At 47.3% G+C, this 24,626-nt stretch overlaps 1 protein-coding gene across 1 annotated transcript in view; it reads right to left on the reverse strand.

Annotated features, from left to right (window-relative positions):
• Positions 1–9,590: 9,590 nt before the first annotated feature.
• LOC112229180 (transmembrane protein 64) overlaps positions 9,591–24,626 on the reverse strand; it is a 31,719-nt gene continuing 16,683 nt past the window's right edge. Inside the window, exons 2-3 of the mRNA XM_042310160.1 lie at positions 13,436–13,591; positions 9,591–10,397 (exon numbers count right to left, since the gene is read on the reverse strand). Coding sequence (XP_042166094.1) covers positions 10,209–10,397; positions 13,436–13,591 — 345 coding nt within the window. The 3' untranslated portion in view covers positions 9,591–10,208. The remainder of the gene's footprint in view (positions 10,398–13,435; positions 13,592–24,626) is intronic.

The raw sequence follows: 24,626 nt of genomic DNA on the forward strand, positions 1-24,626 counted from the left end.
TACAGTAACATGACAATTTTTCACTGGACGGAGCAAACTGTTCAATTTATATATAATGCAAATATTTTACTGAGTTACTGTTAACTCAAGGAAATTAGTCAATTGAAAACAATTAATTTGACCCTAATCTATCTATAGCTTTCACATGATGGAGAATACAGTTCTGTTGGTCACAGATACTTTTAAATAAAAGGGTAGGGATCAGAAAACCAGTCAGTATCTGGTGTGACATCTCCCCTTCACATACAGTTGATCAGGTTGTGGCATGTTGTCCCTCTTCAATGGCGTGGGGAACGAGGTTCCTTTTAATGACTTGCGTTGCTTCTTTAATAACATGTGTCCTGCCAACCCCATGTCAAGACTTGCTGACCTCTCCAATTATATATATATATATTTAAATGTAACCTTTTATTTAACTTTTCCAATGTGCTGCCAGTGCTCAGACCGTAGATATATAATTAGTAGAATGGACACAGCTATTCTAATTGTATAGTTCAGATGTTTGGCTAGCTGGCAGCTCTGTTTTCCTGGATGTTCCTTCACCCAGAGGCTGTGTCCCAAGTAGCACCATATTCCCTATATTGTGCACTAACTTTGAACAGGGACTATAGGGTACATTTATCTAGGGAATAAGGTGCCCTTTGGCACACTCACATTGGATCTTCTCTGGTCATCATGAGCAGATAGATAAGTTTCTACAGGTACTGGGAGGGTGACAGTAGATAGATATGTTGGTCTGTCTGATGATGACGTGTCCCTACAGGTCTCAAACAGCAGGAGGTGCAAGGCAGGTTGTTAGCCTGGATCCCAGATCTACTTGTGCGGTCTAGCCAACTCCAATGTAGCCTGGGTACCAGTCTGTTTGTGCCACCTTGTCACTCCTCGTCTTGACGCGAAGGACGGCATGAAGTAGGCAAAAGCACAAACATATCTGGGATCCAGGCTAACTCCAATGGTCACTGTCACCATAGATATGAGTTGGAAAGACAACGCAAACAGATCTGGGATCCAGGCTATGACGAACCAGACAGGGTATGTATGATTCTGCCCATTAATATCATTCAGTTCAATCAACATCAATACAGCCCTGTCATCAGGCCTCGTTCTGGTATACAGATCTGGGATCAGAAACAGTGAAGACCTCATTCTGGTATACAGATACAGATCTGGGATCAGAAACAGTGAAGACCTCATTATGGTATACAGATACAGATCTGGGATCAGAAACAGTGAAGACCTTATTCTGGTATACAGATACAGATCTGGGATCAGAAACAGTGAAGACCTCATTCTGGTATACAGATCTGGGATCAGAAACAGTGAAGACCTCATTCTGGTATACAGATCTGGGATCAGAAACAGTGAAGACCTCATTCTGGTATACACATACAGATCTGGGATCAGAAACAGTGAAGACCTCATTCTGGTATACAGATACAGATCTGGGATCAGAAACAGTGAAGACCTCATTCTGGTATACAGATCTGGGATCAGAAACAGTGAAGACCTCATTCTGGTATACAGATACAGATCTGGGATCAGAAACAGTGAAGACCTCATTCTGGTATACAGATCTGGGATCAGAAACAGTGAAGACCTCATTCTGGTATACAGATACAGATCTGGGATCAGAAACAGTGAAGACCTCATTCTGGTATACAGATACAGATCTGGGATCAGAAACAGTGAAGACCTCATTATGGTATACAGATACAGATCTGGGATCAGAAACAGTGAAGACCTTATTCTGGTATACAGATACAGATCTGGGATCAGAAACAGTGAAGACCTTATTCTGGTATACAGATCTGGGATCAGAAACAGTGAAGACCTCATTCTGGTATACACATACAGATCTGGGATCAGAAACAGTGAAGACCTCATTCTGGTATACAGATACAGATCTGGGATCAGAAACAGTGAAGACCTCATTCTGGTATACAGATCTGGGATCAGAAACAGTGAAGACCTCATTCTGGTATACAGATCTGGGATCAGAAACAGTGAAGACCTCATTCTGGTATACAGATCTGGGATCAGAAACAGTGAAGACCTCATTCTGGTATACACATACAGATCTGGGATCAGAAACAGTGAAGACCTCATTCTGGTATACACATAGAGAAGCATGGTGGTGGCAGTATCATGTCAGGAGGAAACCTGGCACCATCCCTACGGTGAAGCATGGTGGTGGCAGCATCACGTCTGGAGGAAACCTTGCACCATCCCTACGGTGAAGCATGGTGGTGGCAGCATCATGTCAGGAGGAAACCTGGCACCATCCCTACGGTGAAGCATGGTGGTGGCAGCATCATGTCAGGAGGAAACCTGGCACCATCCCTACGGTGAAGCATGGTGGTGGCAGCATCATGTCTGGAGGAAACCTGGCACCATCCCTACGGTGAAGCATGGTGGTGGCAGCATCATGTCAGGAGGAAACCTTGCACCATCCCTACGGTGAAGCATGGTGGTGGCAGCATCATGTCAGGAGGAAACCTGGCACCATCCCTACGGTGAAGCATGGTGGTGGCAGCATCATGCTGTGGGGATGTTTTTCAGCAGCAGGGACTGGGAGACTAGTCAGGATCGAGGGGAAAAATGAACAAAGCAAAGGACCAAGAGATCCTTGATGAAACCTGCTCAGGACCTCAGACTGGGGCAAAGGTTCACCATCCAACAGGACAACACAGGACTGGCTTCGGGACAAGTTTCAATGTACTTGAGTGGCCTAGCCTGAGCCTGGACTTGAACCTGATCTAACAACTCTGGACAGACCTGAAAATAGCTGTGCAGCGACACTCCCCATCCAACTTGACAAAGCTTGAGGATGTATTCAGCAGCTTTTTGAGACAGACAACCATACGCTGAAGCTGCTTCCAAAACCAGAGAAGAAGAAAAGATGGAATAGGTGGATGGAAGAGAGTGCCTGGTGTGTGTAGATGTGGTATCTATGGTTATATCTCTGTGTGTACATGTGGTATCTATGGTTATATCTCTGTATCTAGATGTGGTATCTATGGTTATATCCCTGTGTCTAGATGTGGTATCTATGGTTATATCCCTGTGTCTAGATGTGGTATCTATGGTTATATCCCTGTGTCTAGATGTGGTATCTATGGTTATATCTCTGTGTGTAGATGTGGTATCTATGGTTATATCTCTGTGTGTAGATGTGGTATCTATGGTTATATCCCTGTGTCTAGATGTGGTATCTATGGTTATATCCCTGTGTCTAGATGTGGTATCTATGGTTATATCTCTGTGTGTAGATGTGGTATCTATGGTTATATCCCTGTGTGTAGATGTGGTATCTATGGTTATATCCCTGTGTGTAGATATGGTATCTATGGTTATATCCCTGTGTCTAGATATGGTATCTATGGTTATATCCCTGTGTCTAGATGTGGTATCTATGGTTATATCCCTGTGTGTAGATGTGGTATCTATGGTTATATCCCTGTGTGTAGATGTGGTATCTATGGTTATATCCCTGTGTCTAGATGTGGTATCTATGGTTATATCCCTGTGTGTAGATGTGGTATCTATGGTTATATCCCTGTGTCTAGATGTGGTATCTATGGTTATATCCCTGTGTCTAGATGTGGTATCTATGGTTATATCCCTGTGTCTAGATGTGGTATCTATGGCTATATCCCTGTGTCTAGATGTGGTATCTATGGTTATATCCCTGTGTGTAGATATGGTATCTATGGTTATATCCCTGTGTGTAGATGTGGTATCTATGGTTATATCTCTGTGTGTACATGTGGTATCTATGGTTATATCTCTGTGTCTAGATGTGGTATCTATGGTTATATCTCTGTGTGTAGATGTGGTATCTATGGTTATATCCCTGTGTCTAGATGTGGTATCTATGGTTATATCTCTGTGTGTAGATGTGGTATCTATGGTTATATCTCTGTGTGTAGATGTGGTATCTATGGTTATATCTCTGTGTCTAGATGTGGTATCTATGGTTATATCCCTGTGTCTAGATGTGGTATCTATGGTTATATCCCTGTGTGTAGATGTGGTATCTATGGTTATATCCCTGTGTCTAGATGTGGTATCTATGGTTATATCCCTGTGTCTAGATGTGGTATCTATGGTTATATCCCTGTGTCTAGATGTGGTATCTATGGTTATATCTCTGTGTGTAGATGTGGTATCTATGGTTATATCTCTGTGTCTAGATGTGGTATCTATGGTTATATCCCTGTGTCTAGATGTGGTATCTATGGTTATATCCCTGTGTCTAGATGTGGTATCTATGGTTATATCCCTGTGTCTAGATGTGGTATCTATGGTTATATCTCTGTGTCTAGATGTGGTATCTATGGTTATATCTCTGTGTCTAGATGTGGTATCTATGGTTATATCCCTGTGTCTAGATGTGGTATCTATGGTTATATCCCTGTGTGTAGATGTGGTATCTATGGTTATATCCCTGTGTGTAGATGTGGTATCTATGGTTATATCCCTGTGTCTAGATGTGGTATCTATGGTTATATCCCTGTATGCAAATCAAATTTTATTAGTCACATGTGCTGAATACAACAGGTGTAATAGACCTTACAGTGACATGCTGAATACAACAGGTGTAGTAGACCTCACAGTGAAATGTTTACATACGAGCCCTTAACCCAAAATGCAGTTAAAAAAATATGGATAAGAAAAATAAATAAAAAGTAACAAGTAATTAAAGATCAACGAGACTATTAACAGGAGTCAATGTGCGGTGCGGGGGGGCACCGGTTAGTGGAGATAATATGTACATGTAGGTAGACTTAAAATGCCTTTGCATAGATAAGAGTGTAGCAGTGGTGTAAATGAGGGGGCAATACAAATAGTGGTGTAAATGAGGGGGCAATACAAATAGTGGTGTAAATGAGGGGGCAATACAAATAGTGGTGTAAATGAGGGGGCAATACAAATAGTGGTGTAAATGAGGGGGCAATACAAATAGTGGTGTAAATGAGGGGGCAATACAAATAGTGGTGTAAATGAGGGGCAATACAAATAGTGGTGTAAATGAGGGGGCAATACAAATAGTGGTGTAAATGAGGGGGCAATACAAATAGTGGTGTAAATGAGGGGGCAATACAAGCAGTGGTGTAAATGAGGGGGCAATACAAACAGTGGTGTAAATGAGGGGGCAATACAAATAGTGGTGTAAATGAGGGGGCAATACAAATAGTGGTGTAAATGAGGGGGCAATACAAATAGTCTGGATAGGCATTTGATTATTTGTAGCCCGTCAGGAAGTCCAGGATCCAGCTGCAGAGGGAGGTGTTTAGTCCCAGGATCCTTAGCTTAGGTGATGAGCTTTGAGGGCATTATGGTGTTGAACGCTGAGCTGTAGTTAATGAACAGCATTCTCACATAGGTGTTCCTTTTGTCCAGGTGAGAAAGGGAAGAGTGAAGTGCAATAGAGATGGCATCATCTGTGGATCTGTTGGGGCGGTATGCAAATTGGAGTGGATCTTTCCAACAATTTTTTGCAGATGGATTATTTCACTTATAATTCACTGTATCACAATTCCAGTGGGTCAGAAGTTTACATACACTAAGTTGACTGTGCCTTTAAACAGCTTGGAAAATTCCAGAAAATGATATCATGGATTTAGAAGCTTCTGATAGGCTAATTGACATAATTTGAGTCAATTGGAGGTGTACCTGTGGATGTATTTCTGTAGACCTCGACAAGTCTGGCTCATCCTTGGGAGCAATTTCCAAACGCCTGGAGGTACCACGTTAATCTGTACAAACAATAGTACGCAAGTTTAAACACCATGGGACCACGCAGCCGTCATACCACTCAGGAAGGAGACGCGTTCGTTCTGTCTCCTAGAGATGAACGTACTTTGGTTCGAAAAGTGCAAATCAATCCCAGAACAGCAGCAAAGGACCTTGTGAAGATGCTGGAGGAAACAGGTACATAAGTATCTATATCCACAGTAAAACGAATGGTTAAATCAGACCATAATGTACTCGGGGCTCCTTGGCAGAACAGAAAACATTCCCTGCTGAGAATGTCTCTCCTTTCCATCTGTTCCGGTCAGAACTGCAGAGCTGCTAAAATGATCCTGGGGCAGACAGCCAGGCCAGAGCAGGAGTGTTGCTATTGGACAGCCAGGCCAGAGCAGGAGTGTTGCTATTGGACAGCCAGGCCAGAGCAGGAGTATTGCTATTGGACAGCCAGGCCAGAGCAGGAGTGTTGCTATTGGACAGCCAGGCCAGAGCAGGAGTGTTGCTATTGGACAGCCAGGCCAGAGCAGGAGTGTTGCTATTGGACAGCCAGGCCAGAGCAGGAGTGTTGCTATTGGACAGCCAGGCCAGAGCAGGAGTGTTGCTATTGGACAGCCAGGCCAGAGCAGGAGTGTTGCTATTGGACAGCCAGGCCAGAGCAGGAGTGTTGCTATTGGACAGCCAGGCCAGAGCAGGAGTGTTGGTATTGGACAGCCAGGCCAGAGCAGGAGTGTTGCTATTGGACAGCCAGGCCAGAGCAGGAGTGTTGCTATTGGACAGCCAGGCCAGAGCAGGAGTGTTGGTATTGGACAGCCAGGCCAGAGCAGGAGTGTTGCTATTGGACAGCCAGGCCAAAGCAGAAGTGTTGCTATTGGACAGCCAGGCCAAAGCAGAAGTGTTGCTATTGGACAGCCAGGCCAAAGCAGGAGTGTTGCTATTGGACAACCAGGCCAAAGCATAACTGATCCTATTGGCCAGGAAGGCCAGAGCAGGAGTGTTGCTATTGGACAGCCAGGCCAAAGCAGGAGTGTTGCTATTGGACAGCCAGGCCAAAGCAGAAGTGTTGCTATTGGACAGCCAGGCCAAAGCAGAAGTGTTGCTATTGGACAGCCAGGCCAAAGCAGGAGTGTTGCTATTGGACAACCAGGCCAAAGCATAACTGATCCTATTGGCCAGGAAGGCCAAAGCAGGAGTGTTGCTATTGGACAGCCAGGCCAAAGCAGAAGTGTTGCTATTGGACAGCCAGGCCAAAGCAGAAGTGTTGCTATTGGACAGCCAGGCCAAAGCAGGAGTGTTGCTATTGGACAACCAGGCCAAAGCATAACTGATCCTATTGGCCAGGAAGGCCAAAGCAGGAGTGTTGCTATTGGACAGCCAGGCCAAAGCAGAAGTGTTGCTGTTGGACAGCCAGGCCAAAGCAGGAGTGTTCCTATTGGCCAGGCAGGACAGGATCCCCATGCCAAACCCCGACCTGGTTCCTATTCAAAACCAATGTTTCTTATTGAACAAGTTCAATTTAGTGGAAAGGAGGTGCCTAATGAACACGAGTCAGAACTGATAGCAATGACAGTCTCTAATTGTGCCTTATAATTTAAGATAAAGAGAATTCAACTACAGACAAACTTATCCCAAAAAGTCCCTACAATATTTTTCAAATCATAATAAAAACAAATTAACCAAAAAAAAAAAACTGTAATATTAAGAGATGGATGGAACATGGAAACAGAACACAACAAACTCCTAGTTTTCACATTCATACTATTAGCACCGTGCTTCTACACCTGCATTGCTTGCTGTTTGGGGTTTCTGTACAGCACTTTGAGATATCAGCTGATGTACGAAGGGCTATATAAATACATTTGATTTGATACTCTACTGGTATTCTACTATACTTATTTTCCACCATAATTTGCAAATAAATTCATTAAAAATCCTACAATGTGATTTTCTGGAATAGTTGAAATGTACCTATGATGAAAATTACAGGCCTCTCTCGTCTTTTTAAGTGGGAGAACTTGCACAATTGGTGGCTGACTAAATACTTTTTTGCCCCACTGTATATCTCACTGGTCATCCCCAAAGCTAACATCTCCTTTGGCCGCCTTTCCTTCCAGTTCTCTGCTGACAGTGACTGGACTGAATGGCAGAAATCGCTGAAGCTGGAGACTTACATTTCCCTCACTAACTTTAAACATCAACTGTCTGAGCAGCTAACCAATCGCTGCAGCTGTACATAGTCCATCTGTAAATAGCCCACCCAATCTACCTACCTCATCCCCATATTGTTTGTAATTTACTTTTTTGCACACCAGTATTTTAACTTGCACATCATCATCTGCTCATCTATCACTCCAGTGTTAATCTGCTAAATTGTAATTACTTCGCTACTATGGCCTATTTATTGCCTTACCTCCTCACGCCATTTGCACACACTGTATATAGACTTTTCTACTGTGTTATTGACCGTACGCTTGTTTATTCCATGGGTATCTCCGTGTTGTTTGTGATGCACTGCTTTATCTTGGCCATGTCGTAGTGGTAAATGAGAACTTGTTCTTAACTGGCCTACCTGGTTATATATATATATATATACATACATACATACATACATACACACACACACGTACCTGGTTAAATAAAGGTGAAATGAAAATAAAATACTAGGTAGGTTTTGCTGGGTTTCCCCAAACTCTGTCCTGTCCTGTCTTCCCCCCGGTGCACGCTTTTTGCCCTAGCACTACATAGCGGATTCAAATAAAATCAACCAACCAATGGGCTCCCAAGTGGTGCAGCTCAGTGCTCAAAGTGTCACTCCAGACACCCTGGTTCGATTCCAGGCTGCATCACAACCGGCCGTCATTGTAATTAAGAAATTGTTCTTAACGGACTCGCCTCGTACAAAAATAATAATAATTACAATAAATAAATCTTCATTATTTGAATCAGCTGTGAAGTGTTACGGGCAAGAACCAAGACGGTGGCCCCTGGGGGCCCAGGGCTGAGTTTGGGAAACGCTGGCCTAAAGTGAAAGAGAGGAACAAGGAAAAAATGAATACAAAATAAAAAAAACTCAGTGTGCTGTACCATTTATTTATTTCATCATTTATAAATGAGTTCAACGCATTGGCCCCTGGTCCCACACTGTAGAAGAGAAGCCATTGGCCCCTGGTCCCACACTGTAGAAGAGAAGCCATTGGCCCCTGGTCCCACACTGTAGAAGAGAAGCCAATGGCCCCTGGTCCCACACTGTAGAAGAGAAGCCAATGGCCCCTGGTCCCACACTGTAGAAGAGAAGCCAATGGCCCCTGGTCCCACACTGTAGAAGAGAAGCCAATGGCCCCTGGTCCCACACTGTAGAAGAGAAGCCAATGGCCCCTGGTCCCACACTGTAGAAGAGAAGCCAATGGCCCCTGGTCCCACACTGTAGAAGAGAAGCCATTGGCCCCCCTGGTCCCACACTGTAGAAGAGAAGCCATTGGCCCCTGGTCCCACACTGTAGAAGAGAAGCCATTGGCCCCTGGTCCCACACTGTAGAAGAGAAGCCATTGGCCCCTGGTCCCACACTGTAGAAGAGAAGCCATTGGCCCCTGGTCCCACACTGTAGAAGAGAAGCCATTGGCCCCCTGGTCCCACACTGTAGAAGAGAAGCCATTGGCCCCCTGGTCCCACACTGTAGAAGAGAAGCCATTGGCCCCCTGGTCCCACACTGTAGAAGAGAAGCCATTGGCCCCCTGGTCCCACACTGTAGAAGAGAAGCCATTGGCCCCTGGTCCCACACTGTAGAAGAGAAGCCAATGGCCCCTGGTCCCACACTGTAGAAGAGAAGCCATTGGCCCCTGATCCCACACTGTAGAAGAGAAGCCATTGGCCCCTGGTCCCACACTGTAGAAGAGAAGCCATTGGCCCCTGGTCCCACACTGTAGAAGAGAAGCCATTGGTCTCGGAGATCTGAATGGTGAGCTGTGTTGTATAGAGAACTCCGGTTAACTCTTCCAACACACCGACAGCATCATCTGGATATGTGTGTAACAACAGTTTAACATTCACCTTCTGCACCCATTTCTGTCAAGCCGTCTACTCATACAGTTTGACTCGTACCTTCGATAAATCCAACATCTGCACCACACAGAACGAACTGCAACTGCCTCTGTTACGCAATGCTGCACAATGCCGTTTCATTGGAAATGAATGTAATTCTGGTGTACCAAAATGCAATGGCGCTGTCGGTGTGTTCAAAGCGCAAGTCCGTGAAGAGAACAACTAAACACCTGGCACCCCTCAGCTGCACCTACAAGCCCTATAGATCCACACAATCAGCATCCCTATTTGGCAGGTCCTCCTCACTCCAGACTCCTCACCGTGGAAGGCACTCCTATCAGATATCACAAATGCTACACTGGCCAATCAGTGTTCAGTTCGATCCCAGTCGCCCTTGTCCAATCAGGGTTTTGAGACATTAATCAGACCACGTTGATGATCCCACCCCCGGCCGACGCCCTCTTGCTGCAGTACGTGAAGCCGCTGTGATTGGTGGAAGTGCCGTTCATGTATGATGTCTTCAGCTCCATCTGACAGGCAGCGATGGCCGCATTCAGCTCCACCTGGGCCCGATGGACCACATAGAACATCAGACCTATACTGATGATGATCTGAGAGAGAGGGAAACAGAACCGTGTTTTAGAACCACTGATGATGAGAGGAGGGAGAGAGAACCATCGAGGACAAAACTATTTAGAACCATGTAATTACTGTAGAACATGAGGCCTATACTGATGAGGATCAGAGAGGATGAGGCAAGCTACCTGTCAGAAGATCCTATACTGATGAGGATCAGAGAGGATGAGGCAAGCTACCTGTCAGAAGATCCCTACTGAGGATCTGAGAGAGGACGAGGCAAGCTACCTGTCAGAAGATCCTATACTGATGAGGATCAATGAAAGGTTTAATTTCTTCATCCATCCAACATGTTCCGTTTCTGTTACAGTAGCTGCCTATGGGTCTAGTTGCCGATGAACATGTTGTTCTTCATCGAATGTTCTCTTGAAAAAAAAAAAGGTACAAAAAGGTGTCTGACCTGAAGAACCAAGAACTGGCTTTCTAGACAAAAAGGTGTCTGACCTGAAGAACCAAGAACTGGCTTTCTAGACAAAAAGGTGTCTGACCTGAAGAACCAAGAACTGGCTTTCTAAACAAACAGGTGTCTGACCTGAAGAACCAAGAACTGGCTTTCTAAACAAACAGGTGTCTGACCTGAAGAACCAAGAACTGGCTTTCTAAACAAACAGGTGTCTGACCTGAAGAACCAAGAACTGGCTTTCTAAACAAACAGGTGTCTGACCTGAAGAACCAAGAACTGGCTTTCTAAACAAACAGGTGTCTGACCTGAAGAACCAAGAACTGGCTTTCTAAACAAACAGGTGTCTGACCTGAAGAACCAAGAACTGGCTTTCTAAACAAACAGGTGTCTGACCTGAAGAACCAAGAACTGGCTTTCTAAACAAACAGGTGTCTGACCTGAAGAACCAAGAACTGGCTTTCTAAACAAACAGGTGTCTGACCTGAAGAACCAAGAACTGGCTTTCTAAACAAACAGGTGTCTGACCTGAAGAACCAAGAACTGGCTTTCTAAACAAACAGGTGTCTGACCTGAAGAACCAAGAACTGGCTTTCTAAACAAACAGGTGTCTGACCTGAAGAACCAAGAACTGGCTTTCTAAACAAACAGGTGTCTGACCTGAAGAACCAAGAACTGGCTTTCTAAACAAACAGGTGTCTGACCTGAAGAACCAAGAACTGGCTTTCTAAACAAACAAACAAAAAGGTATTTGGGGGCAGTGTTGACGGGTTTCAGGACACAGATAAAGCCTGGTCCTGGACTAAGAGGCACGTTCAATTGAGAATATGTAGTGAGTATACAGTACTTGAGTCCAGGACTAGGTTTAATCTGCGTCTGGGGTTTAATCTGCCACTGGCCCCTAGGGACAGACCCCTGGCTCAGCTGCAGACTGAAGATAAATGTGCTACAATGCCGTCAGAACAAATTCCTCGACTCATTCCACATTTTGTTGTGTTACAGCTTGAATTCAAAATGGATGAAGCGGTTTCCCCCCTTCATCCATCTACACACAATACCACAATGAAAAAGTTTGACATTTTTGCAAAATTTATAGAAAATGAAATACAGAAATATCTCATTTACATAAGTATTCACACCCCTGAGTCAATACTTGGTAGAAGCACTTTTGGCAGTGATTGTAGCTGTGACTTAATCTGGGTAAGTCTCTACAAGCCATCCACACCTGGAATGTGCAACATTTGCCCATTGTTCTAAAATAATCTTTAAACTCTGTCAAATTGGTTTACTGATCATCGCTTAGCTCCACTCTTTTTCTTATCCTGAAACACTCCCCAGTCCTTAAAATGATTAGAAGCATACCAATAACATGATGCAGCCACCACTATGCTTGAAAATATGGAGAGTGTTACTCAGAAATGAGTTGTATTGGATTTGCACCAAACACAACACTTGTATTAAAGGACAAAAAGTTAGTTGCAAACAGGATGTTGGAATATTCTGTAGGCTTCCCTGCCGCTAACTCACCTGACGCCCCTGTAACCCACCTGGCGGCCTGCCGCTAACTCACCTGGCGGCCTGCCGCTAACTCACCTGGCGGCCTGCCGCTAACTCACCTGGCGGCCTGCCGCTAACTCACCTGGCGGCCTGCCGCTAACTCACCTGGCGGCCTGCCGCTAACTCACCTGGCGGCCTGCCGCTAACTCACCTGGCGGCCTGCCGCTAACTCACCTGGCGGCCTGCCGCTAACTCACCTGACGCCTCTGGGGGATTTGAAAAGCAGAAATCCCATTATTTTTCACCTGTAGACAAAGTATCTAACTCTGTTCTGACTCACCTGTAGACAAAGTATCCTCTGACGCACCTGTAGACTGAAGACAAGGTATCCTCTGATGCTCTGTTCTGACTCACCCATAGACAAGGTATCCTCTGACTCACCTGTAGACAAGGTATCCTCTGACTCACCTGTAGACAAGGTATCCTCTGACGCACCTGTAGACTGAAGACAAGGTATCCTCTGATGCTCTGTTCTGACTCACCCGTAGACAAGGTATCCTTTGACTCACCCGTAGACAAGGTATCCTTTGACTCACCCGTAGACAAGGTATCCTCTGACGCACCTGTAGACTGAAGACAAGGTATCCTCTGACGCACCTGTAGACTGAAGACAAGGTATCCTCTGACGCACCTGTAGACTGAAGACAAGGTATCCTCTGACGCACCTGTAGACTGAAGACAAGGTATCCTCTGACGCACCTGTAGACTGAAGACCAGGTATCCGCTGACGCTCTGTTCTGACTCACCTGTAGACAAGGTATCCTCTGACTCACCTGTAGACAAGGTATCCTCTGACGCACCTGTAGACTGAAGACAAGGTATCCTCTGACGCACCTGTAGACTGAAGACAAGGTATTCTCTGACTCACCTGTAGACTGAAGACAAGGTATCCGCTGATGCTCTGTTCTGACTCACCTGTAGACTGAAGACCAGGTATCCGCTGATGCTCTGTTCTGACTCACCTGTAGACTGAAGACCAGGTATCCGCTGATGCTCTGTTCTGACTCACCTGTAGACTGAAGACCAGGTATCCGCTGATGCTCTGTTCTGACTCACCTGTAGACTGAAGACCAGGTATCCGCTGATGCTCTGTTCTGCGATGACGTCTTCCATGGTGCGCAGCGTGGTGCCCAGGTAGGAGTTTAGGAGCTGTGTGGGCAGCAGGCCGACTGACGACGCCACCAGGTAGTTTGGCAACGACACGTCTGTGATCTGAAAGGAAGAGATATTGAAAGTCACAGTTAGTCTTGTCCCAGAGCGGCCTCTAGGGAAAGAGCCCGGCCTCTAGGGAAGGAGCCCGGCCTCTAGGGAAAGAGCCCGGCCTCTAGGGAAGGAGCCCGGCCTCTAGGGAAGGAGCCCGGCCTCTAGGGAAGGAGCCCCGCCTCTAGGGAAGGAGCCCCGCCTCTAGGGAAGGAGCCCCGCCTCTAGGGAAGGAGCCCCGCCTCTAGGGAAGGAGCCCCGCCTCTAGGGAAGGAGCCCCGCCTCTAGGGAAGGAGCCCGCCTCTAGGGAAGGAGCCCCGCCTCTAGGGAAGGAGCCCCGCCTCTAGGGAAGGAGCCCCGCCTCTAGGGAAGGAGCCCCGCCTCTGGGAAGGAGCCCCGCCTCTAGGGAAGGAGCCCCGCCTCTTAGGGAAGGAGCCCGCCTCTAGGGAAGGAGCCCCGCCTCTAGGGAAGGAGCCCCGCCTCTAGGGAAGGAGCCCCGCCTCTAGGGAAGGAGCCCCGCCTCTAGGGAAGGAGCCCCGCCTCTAGGGAAGGAGCCCCGCCTCTAGGGAAGGAGCCCCGCCTCTAGGGAAGGAGCCCCGCCTCTAGGGAAGGAGCCCCGCCTCTAGGGAAGGCTTCATGTACAATATCACCCCCTGGACAAGATGCTAGTCTGTAGGTGAAACAATCAACCTCACAGTTAGTCTTGTCCCAGAGCGGCCTCTAGGGAAAGAGCCCGGCCTCTAGGGAAGGAGCCCGGCCTCTAGGGAAGGAGCCCCGCCTCTAGGGAAGGAGCCCCGCCTCTAGGGAAGGAGCCCCGCCTCTAGGGAAGGAGCCCCGCCTCTAGGGAAGGAGCCCCGCCTCTAGGGAAGGAGCCCCGCCTCTAGGGAAGGAGCCCCGCCTCTAGGGAAGGAGCCCCGCCTCTAGGGAAGGAGCCCCGCCTCTAGGGAAGGAGCCCCGCCTCTAGGGAAGGAGCCCCGCCTCTAGGGAAGGAGCCCCGCCTCTAGGGAAGAAGCCCCGCCTCTAGGGAAGGAGCCCCGCCTCTAGGGAAGGAGCCCCGCCTCTAGGGAAGGAGCCCCGCCTCTAGGGAAGGAGCCCCGCCTCTAGGGAAGGCTTCATGTACAATATCACCCCCCTGGACAAGATGCTAGTCTGTAGGTGAAACAATCAACCTCGGATGAAAAGGTGATTCACCTTCAGATAACAGGTTGATTGTTTCTCCTACAGACTAGTGAAGCGCTGTATCCTCTATGTTGAGTCTCTTAACTAATCTCTTATCACTAGATTACTCAATAGAACAACTGCCCAAAAAGAAACATGTGTTTCAGTCCCCTTGGCCTAGAACGTCCCAGGAAGGATAACATGAGCCTCCAGATATGACCTTGGTACAGACAGAATGCATATATTATGACTAGCCTAGCAGATACTGGTGGTGGGGGGAAGGAAGAAGGGGAGGTAAAGAGAGAGGCAGAGAGAGTGAGAGAGGCAGAGAGAGAGACAGAGAGAGAGGGAGAGAGAGAGAGAGGCAGAGAGAGAGAGCGAGAGAGGCAGAGAGCGAGAGAGGCAGAGAGCGAGAGAGGCAGAGAGCGAGAGAAAGAGCGAGAGAGTCAGAGTGAGAGGCAGAGAAAGCGAAAGAGGCAGAGAGAAACGTCTTGTTGTTGCAAAGCACATCCACAGGCTATATACATTCATGCTAGACTGGCCTACGTCCACGTTTCTCCTTGAAAGGGTTGAACTTGCACCCTGAGGGAGGGGCCCACAGCATGGAGTCTGTCCTTAAGACAGTGGTTCTTTCACGTTACTCCGCTGTTGTGAATCTCACTGTACAGCAGATATCAAATCCCCCAGTCATCTTGTGCTAAGCTAAGCAAAACGCACGGTGCTATGATATCTACGCTGTGTGGACTTTCCACCCAGGCATCTGTCTGTTCCTACTGCGTCCCAATGGCACCATATTCCCTATGAAAGCTGCGCACTGTGTAGGGAAAAGGTTGGGATTTGGGATGCAACATGTGGGCAGGGCGTGTATAGAGGCTGTGGGTAGGGCAGGAGCTGTATAGAGGCTGTGAACAGGGCAGGGCGTGTATAGACGCTGTGGGTAGGGCAGGGCGTGTATAGAGGCTGTGGGTAGGGAAGGAGCTGTATAGAGGCTGTGAACAGGGCAGGGCGTGTATAGAGGCTGTGAACAGGGCAGGGCGTGTATAGAGGCTGTGGGCAGGGCAGGAGCTGTATAGAGGCTGTGGGTAGGGAGTGTATAGAGGCTGTGGGCAGGGCGTGTATAGAGGCTGTGGGCAGCGCGTGTATAGAGGCTGTGGGCAGGGCGTGTATAGAGGCTGTGGGCAGGGCGTGTATAGAGGCTGTGGGTAGGATCTGTATAGAGGCTGTGGGCAGGGTAGGAGCTGTATAGAGATGTGGGGATGATCTGTATAGAGGCTGTGGGCAGGGTAGGAGCTGTATAGAGGCTGTGGGTAGGAGCTGTATAGAGGCTTTGGGTAGGAGCTGTATAGAGGCTGTGGGTAGGAGCTGTATAGAGGCTGTGGGCAGGGTAGGAGCTGCATAGAGGCTGTGGGTAGGAGCTGTATAGAGGCTTTGGGTAGGAGCTGTATAGAGGCTGTGGGTAGGAGCTGTATAGAGGCTGTGGGCAGGGTAGGAGCTGTATAGAGGCTGTGGGCAAGGTAGGAGCTGCATAGAGGCTGTGGGTAGAAGCTGTATAGAGACTGTGGGTAGGAGATGCATAGAGACTGTGGGTAGGAGCTGTATAGAGGCTGTGGGTAGGAGCTGTATAGAGGCTGTGGGTAGGAGCTGTATAGAGGCTTTGGGTAGGAGCTGTATAGAGGCTGTGGGTAGGAGCTGTATAGAGGCTGTGGGCAGGGTAGGAGCTGCATAGAGGCTGTGGGTAGGAGCTGTATAGAGGCTTTGGGTAGGAGCTGTATAGAGGCTGTGGGTAGGAGCTGTATAGAGGCTGTGGGTAGGAGCTGTATAGAGGCTGTGGGCAGGGTAGGAGCTGTATAGAGGCTGTGGGCAAGGTAGGAGCTGCATAGAGGCTGTGGGTAGAAGCTGTATAGAGACTGTGGGTAGGAGATGCATAGAGACTGTGGGTACGAGCTGTATAGAGGCTGTGGGTAGGAGCTGTATAGAGGCTGTGGGTAGGAGCTGTATAGAGGCTGTGGGTAGGAGCTGTATAGAGACTGTGGGTAGAAGCACTACCGTGCTTCTACACCTGCATTGCTTGCTGTTTGGGGTTTTAGGCTGGGTTTCTGTACAGCACTTTGAGATATCAGCTGATGTACGAAGGGCTATATAAATAAATTTGATTTGATTTGATTTTGATTTGGGTAGGAGCTGTATAGAGACTGTGGGCAGGGTAGGAGCTGTATAGAGACTGTGGGCAGGGTAGGAGCTGTATAGAGACTGTGGGCAGGGTAGGAGCTGTATAGAGACTGTGGGCAGGGTAGGAGCTGTATAGAGGCCGTTTAAAACAGCAGAGAATCCTAGAATAATCTTCTGTATAGCTGGCATGCAGAATAACAACATTCAATCAAACCCTAAATCCCACCCGGTTTGTCTCCTGTTCTGGTTCAGCAGAAGATGGCATGGCTGAAACTGCCATTTTGAATTTGTGTCACTTAGACTTAACCCCTGGCAAAACAAAGCTGTTTTCAGCACAAAACAAACAGAAAATCAATCAAATCAATGTATATACATTGAGCCATTGTTCAGACAGACACTGCTTTACCCAGAAACACTGTAGACCTAACCCATTGTGATTAAATAGGGCCCAGAGTTAGGACCCTGTAGACCTAACCCATTGTGATTAAATAGGGCCCAGAGTTAGGACCCTGTAGACCTAACCCATTGTGATTAAATAGGGCCCAGAGTTAGGACCCTGTAGACCTAACCCATTGTGATTAAATAGGGCCCAGAGTTAGGACCCTGTAGACCTAACCCATTGTGATTAAATAGGGCCCAGAGTTAGGACCCTTGTGATTAAATAGGGCCCAGAGTTAGACCTAACCCATTGTGATTAAATAGGGCCCAGAGTTAGGACCCTGTAGACCTAACCCATTGTGATTAAATAGGGCCCAGAGTTAGGACCCTGTAGACCTAACCCATTGTGATTAAATAGGGCCCAGAGTTAGGACCCTGTAGACCTAACCCATTGTGATTAAATAGGGCCCAGAGTTAGGACCCTGTAGACCTAACCCATTGTGATTAAATAGGGCCCAGAGTTAGGACCCTGTAGACCTAACCCATTGTGATTAAATAGGGCCCAGAGTTAGGACCCTTAGACCTAACCCATTGTGATTAAATAGGGCCCAGAGTTAGGACCCAGACCTAACCCATTGTGATTAAATAGGGCCCAGAGTTAGGACCCTGTAGACCTAACCCATTGTGATTAAATAGGGCCCAGAGTTAGGACCCTGTAGACCTAACCCATTGTGATTAAATAGGGCCCAGAGTTAGGACCCTGTGAGACCTAACCCATTGTGATTAAATAGGGCCCAGAGTTAGGACCCTGTAGACCTAACCCATTGTGATTAAATAGGGCCCAGAGTTAGGACCCTGTAGACCTAACCCATTGTGATTAAATAGGGCCCAGAGTTAGGACCCTGTAGACCTAACCCATTGTGATTAAATAGGGCCCAGAGTTAGGACCCTGTAGACCTAACCCATTGTGATTAAATAGGGCCCAGAGTTAGGACCCTGTAGACCTAACCCATTGTGATTAAATAGGGCCCAGAGTTAGGACCCTGTAGACCTAACCCATTGTGATTAAATAGGGCCCAGAGTTAGGACCCTAGACCCCCATTGTGATTAAATAGGGCCCAGAGTTAGGACCCAGACCTAACCCATTGTGATTAAATAGGGCCCAGAGTTAGGACCCTGTAGACCTAACCCATTGTGATTAAATAGGGCCCAGAGTTAGGACCCTGTAGACCTAACCCATTGTGATTAAATAGGGCCCAGAGTTAGGACCCTGTAGACCTAACCCATTGTGATTAAATAGGGCCCAGAGTTAGGACCCTGTAGACCTAACCCATTGTGATTAAATAGGGCCCAGAGTTAGGAGAGTTAGGACCCTGTAGACCTAACCCATTGTGATTAAATAGGGCCCAGAGTTAGGACCCTGTAGACCTAACCCATTGTGATTAAATAGGGCCCAGAGTTAGGACCCTGTAGACCTAACCCATTGTGATTAAATAGGGCCCAGAGTTAGGACCCTGTAGACCTAACCCATTGTGATTAAATAGGGCCCAGAGTTAGGACCCTGTAGACCTAACCCATTGTGATTAAATAGGGCCCAGAGTTAGGACCCTGTAGACCTAACCCATTGTGATTAAATAGGGCCCAGAGTTAGGACCCTGTAGACCTAACCCATTGTGATTAAATAGGGCCCAGAGTTAGGACCCTGTAGACCTAACCCATTGTGATTAAATAGGGCCCAGAGTTAGGACCCTGTAGACCTAACCCATTGTGATTAAATAGGGCCCAGAGTTAGGACCCTGTAGACCTAACCCATTGTGATTAAATAGGGCCCAGAGTTAGGACCCTGTAGACCTAACCCATTGTGATTAAATAGGGCCCAGAGTTAGGACCCTGTTAACCCATTGTGATTAAATAGGGCCCAGAGTTAGGACCCTGTAGACCTAACCCATTGTGATTAAATATTAAATAGGGCCCAGAGTTAGGACCCTGTAGACCTAACCCATTGTGATTAAATAGGGCCCAGAGTTAGGACCCTGTAACCTAACCCATTGTGATTAAATAGGGCCCAGAGTTAGGACCCTGTAGACCTAACCCATTGTGATTAAATAGGGCCCAGAGTTAGGACCCTGTAGACCTAACCCATTGTGATTAAATAGGGCCCAGAGTTAGGACCCTGTAGACCTAACCCATTGTGATTAAATAGGGCCCAGAGTTAGGACCCTGTAGACCTAACCCATTGTGATTAAATAGGGCCCAGAGTTAGGACCCTGTAGACCTAACCCATTGTGATTAAATAGGGCCCAGAGTTAGGTGATTAAATAGGGCCCCCTGTAGACCTAACCCATTGTGATTAAATAGGGCCCAGAGTTAGGACCCTGTAGACCTAACCCATTGTGATTAAATAGGGCCCAGAGTTAGGACCCTGTAGACCTAACCCATTGTGATTAAATAGGGCCCAGAGTTAGGACCCTGTAGACCTAACCCATTGTGATTAAATAGGGCCCAGAGTTAGGACCCTGTAGACCTAACCCATTGTGATTAAATAGGGCCCAGAGTTAGGACCCTGTAGACCTAACCCATTGTGATTAAATAGGGCCCAGAGTTAGGACCCTGTAGACCTAACCCATTGTGATTAAATAGGGCCCAGAGTTAGGACCCTGTAGACCTAACCCATTGTGATTAAATAGGGCCCAGAGTTAGGACCCTAGACCTAACCCATTGTGATTAAATAGGGCCCAGAGTTAGGACCCTGTAGACCAACCCATTGTGATTAAATAGGGCCCAGAGTTAGGACCCTGTAGACCTAACCCATTGTGATTAAATAGGGCCCAGAGTTAGGACCCTGTAGACCTAACCCATTGTGATTAAATAGGGCCCAGAGTTAGGACCCTGTAGAGACCTAACCCATTGTGATTAAATAGGGCCCAGAGTTAGGACCCTGTAGACCTAACCCATTGTGATTAAATAGGGCCCAGAGTTAGGACCCTGTAGACCTAACCCATTGTGATTAAATAGGGCCCAGAGTTAGGACCCTGTAGACCTAACCCATTGTGATTAAATAGGGCCCAGAGTTAGGACCCTGTAGACCTAACCCATTGTGATTAAATAGGGCCCAGAGTTAGGACCCTGTAGACCTAACCCATTGTGATTAAATAGGGCCCAGAGTTAGGACCCTGTAGACCTAACCCATTGTGATTAAATAGGGCCCAGAGTTAGGACCCTGTAGACCTAACCCATTGTGATTAAATAGGGCCCAGAGTTTAAATAGGAGTTACCCTGTAGACCTAACCCATTGTGATTAAATAGGGCCCAGAGTTAGGACCCTGTAGACCTAACCCATTGTGATTAAATAGGGCCCAGAGTTAGGACCCTGTAGACCTAACCCATTGTGATTAAATAGGGCCCAGAGTTAGGACCCTGTAGACCTAACCCATTGTGATTAAATAGGGCCCAGAGTTAGGACCCTGTAGACCTAACCCATTGTGATTAAATAGGGCCCAGAGTTAGGACCCTGTAGACCTAACCCATTGTGATTAAATAGGGCCCAGAGTTAGGACCCTGTAGACCTAACCCATTGTGATTAAATAGGGCCCAGAGTTAGGACCCTGTAGACCTAACCCATTGTGATTAAATAGGGCCCAGAGTTAGGACCCTGTAGACCTAACCCATTGTGATTAAATAGGGCCCAGAGTTAGGACCCTGTAGACCTAACCCATTGTGATTAAATAGGGCCCAGAGTTAGGACCCTGTAGACCTAACCCATTGTGATTAAATAGGGCCCAGAGTTAGGACCCTGTAGACCTAACCCATTGTGATTAAATAGGGCCCAGAGTTAGGACCCTGTAGACCTAACCCATTGTGATTAAATAGGGCCCAGAGTTAGGACCCTGTAGACCTAACCCATTGTGATTAAATAGGGCCCAGAGTTAGAGGACCCTTGACCTAACCCATTGTGATTAAATAGGGCCCAGAGTTAGGACCCTGTAGACCTAACCCATTGTGATTAAATAGGGCCCAGAGTTAGGACCCTGTAGACCTAACCCATTGTGATTAAATAGGGCCCAGAGTTAGGACCCTGTAGACCTAACCCATTGTGATTAAATAGGGCCCAGAGTTAGGACCCTGTAGACCTAACCCATTGTGATTAAATAGGGCCCAGTGTTAGGACCCTGTAGACCTAACCCATTGTGATTAAATAGGGCCCAGAGTTAGGACCCTGTAGACCTAACCCATTGTGATTAAATAGGGCCCAGTGTTTGGATGAGCATGTGAACAAACATCTTCCCTGTTGGTACATTACATGATGAATTCCTAATTTAAACCACCCAATTAAAAACGAATGATTAATGGGGTCGGGTGGCCAAACAGCACCCTTCATCATAGGGCACTGCATAGGGGCACTGGTCAAAAGTAGCATGCTTCACTCTCAATAACATAGCTGGAAATAGTTATTTTAGCTATTTTATTTGTTCTGCTAAGCCTGGCAGACACTGGGGTTTTGGGTTACAGATCTAACTCTCTAAGGCAGGCTACTTCAGCAGGAAACAAACCAGGGGACATTGAAATGGAGCCTCCTCTTCTACAGAATGTTCTTATTAAAGAGGGGGTGGGGACAGACACAACGCAACTCCACAAGGGCCTAATAACCAGCCAACCATGGATGCATCATATGCCTAGCCCTCTGCGTCCCAAATGACTCCCTATTCCCGCTATAGTTCACTACTTCTGACCACAGCCCTCTATAAAAAGGTGCCATTGGGTCGTGGTCAAAAGTAGTGAACGTCGGGATTAATGCAAAATAATTCTGCTCAAAAAGACTAGTAGCCTCGTATTTCTGAATAAATAAAACCCCTGTGGCTACTTCAACCAACATTCTGATTTTGTAGGGTAATGTAGAACAAGGTAGAACATAGGCTAATGTAGCAAGTAGGCTAATGTAGCACGTAGGCGAAGGTAGCACGTAGGCGAAGGTAGCACGTAGGCGAAGGTAGCACGTAGGCGAAGGTAGCACGTAGGCGAAGGTAGCTCGTAGGCTAATGTAGCTCGTAGGCTAATATAGAGCGTAGGCTAATGTAGAACGTAGGCTAATGTAGCGTGTAGGCTAATGTAGCGCGTAGGCTAATATAGAGCGTAGGCTAATATAGAGCGTAGGCTAATATAGAGTGTAGGCTAATATAGAGCGTAGGCTAATGTAGAGCGTAGGCTAATGTAGAGCGTAGGCTAATATAGAGCGTAGGCTAATATAGAGCGTAGGCTAATGTAGAGCGTAGGCTAATATAGAGCATAGTCCAACCTGTCTGTTGTAACTAAGGATATTGCAGTAGCAGAAGCAGGGTTCAGTCTTCACATCACATTGGGGCAAAACAATCCGCCTTTTAACCACACATGAACATTTGTGATGATGTAATATTTTTTATCTTACCTTTATTTAACTAGGCAAGTCAGCTAAGAACAAATTCTTATTTAGAATTACAGTCTAGGAACAGTGGGTTAACTGCCTTGTTCAGCTTGGGGATTTGAACTAGCAACCTTCCGGTTACTAGTCCAACGCTCTAACCACTAGGCTACCCTGCCGCCTCTACACTCTAACCACTAGGCTACCTGCTGCCTCTACACTCTAACCACTAGGCTACCTGCTGCCCTGGTGATGATGTAATCTTAATAATTAAGCTGCCATTTGACAGACAGAACGCTACATGATTGAAATCCACCAGAGTAGCTGTTCCACCTCTGGGGCGTTGAAGCACGGTAAGCGGAGTTTCACAGTGGGGCGAGTTAGTTTTGGATGGCCTGGGGCCTACTGCTATTTGTCATATCGTAGCCTGATTGTTGCTGGGGGGGAAAAACAGAGGACACAAGGAACATTCCTACTTTGACTTCCTGTCTGTCTCCTGCTTTAGCCAATGGTTGCAACGATGATGAAAACATTTAATTTAAATCCATATTTAGACTGTATGTCTGTCTTGACATACTACCTATAAAAACTTTCCTAAATAGACTTCCTGTCTGTGTCGTGCTAGCAGTACAAGATAAAAGGTGAGAGCAAAGTTGGATCCACAGCCTCATTCTGAAAGTATTCAGACCCCTTGACTTTTCTCCACATTTTGTTACGTTACAGCCTTATCCTAAAATTGATATAATTATTTTCTACACACAATATTCCATAATGACATGGGGGGCTGTGGGTCATCTGGGGATTCACATTCATTATATAGTGAACAGGAAGTCATCTGGGGAATCAGAGTAATTAAGTAGAGTAATTAAAAGTAGAAATGTCAAGCAGGTCGACAACAGTCTACAGACGGGCCTGCAGGTAGGATTAATTGAGGAGAGAGGGAACGGAGGCCTTTAACGGTCTTCAACAAGACATGATACAAGTGGCAACAACTTGTACAGTGGAGAGTGATTTGGGAGAGTCGGCGTTGTGATTTGGGAGAGTCGGCGTTGTGATTTGGGAGAGTCGGCGTTGTGATTTGGGAGAGTCGGCGTTGTGATTTGGGAGAGTCGGCGTTGTGATTTGGGAGAGTCGGCGTTGTGATTTGGGAGAGTCGGCGTTGTGATTTGGGAGAGTCGGCGTTGTGATTTGGGAGAGTCGGCGTTGTGATTTGGGAGAGTCGGCGTTGTGATTTGGGAGCGTCACAGTGTTGTGATTTGGGCGCGCCAGTGTTTCGGCAGAGTGGAGGGTCAAAGAGCAGTCTCGTCTTGGCTCCTGTCCTGGGAGGGACGTGATAACCTTTGGACAGAGTACTTTACCCAAGAGCGATTCCATAGGTAGGTTGATAATATTTCTTGGTATCTCAGATTGTTTGTTTGACATTCTTATGAAAGCAGCCATTTTAGGCCCGGTTCAGACCCATCCATGCCTCCTGTTAGACCCTATAACCTAGTTACTGCCAGAAGAACGCGAGATAGATACTGAAAATATTTCTGGGCTACGTTTGTGAATACAGGCCCTGGCGTCATGGGTGGGACATTATAACCATTGGAAACTTCCAAGCCCCTCATAATGTCAATATCCAAAATGTCACCCCATTTTCTACACTGCCGGTGACCGGGCTGGGCCCACGGCCGTTGACCGGGCTGGGCCCACGGCCGTTGACCGGGCTGGGCCCACGGCCGTTGACCGGGCTGGGCCCACCGCCGTTGACCGGGCTGGGCCCACCGCCGTTGACCGGGCTGGGCCCACCGCCGTTGACCGGGCTGGGCCCACCGCCGTTGACCGGGCTGGGCCCACCGCCGTTGACCGGGCTGGGCCCACCACCGTTGACCGGGCTGGGCCCACCACCGTTGACCGGGCTGGGCCCACTACGTTGACCGGGCTGGGCCCACCACCGTTGACCGG

The sequence above is a fragment of the Oncorhynchus tshawytscha genome, linkage group LG31, assembly GCF_018296145.1.
Source record: "Oncorhynchus tshawytscha isolate Ot180627B linkage group LG31, Otsh_v2.0, whole genome shotgun sequence".
In the NCBI taxonomy this organism is placed as follows: Eukaryota; Metazoa; Chordata; class Actinopteri; order Salmoniformes; family Salmonidae; genus Oncorhynchus; species Oncorhynchus tshawytscha.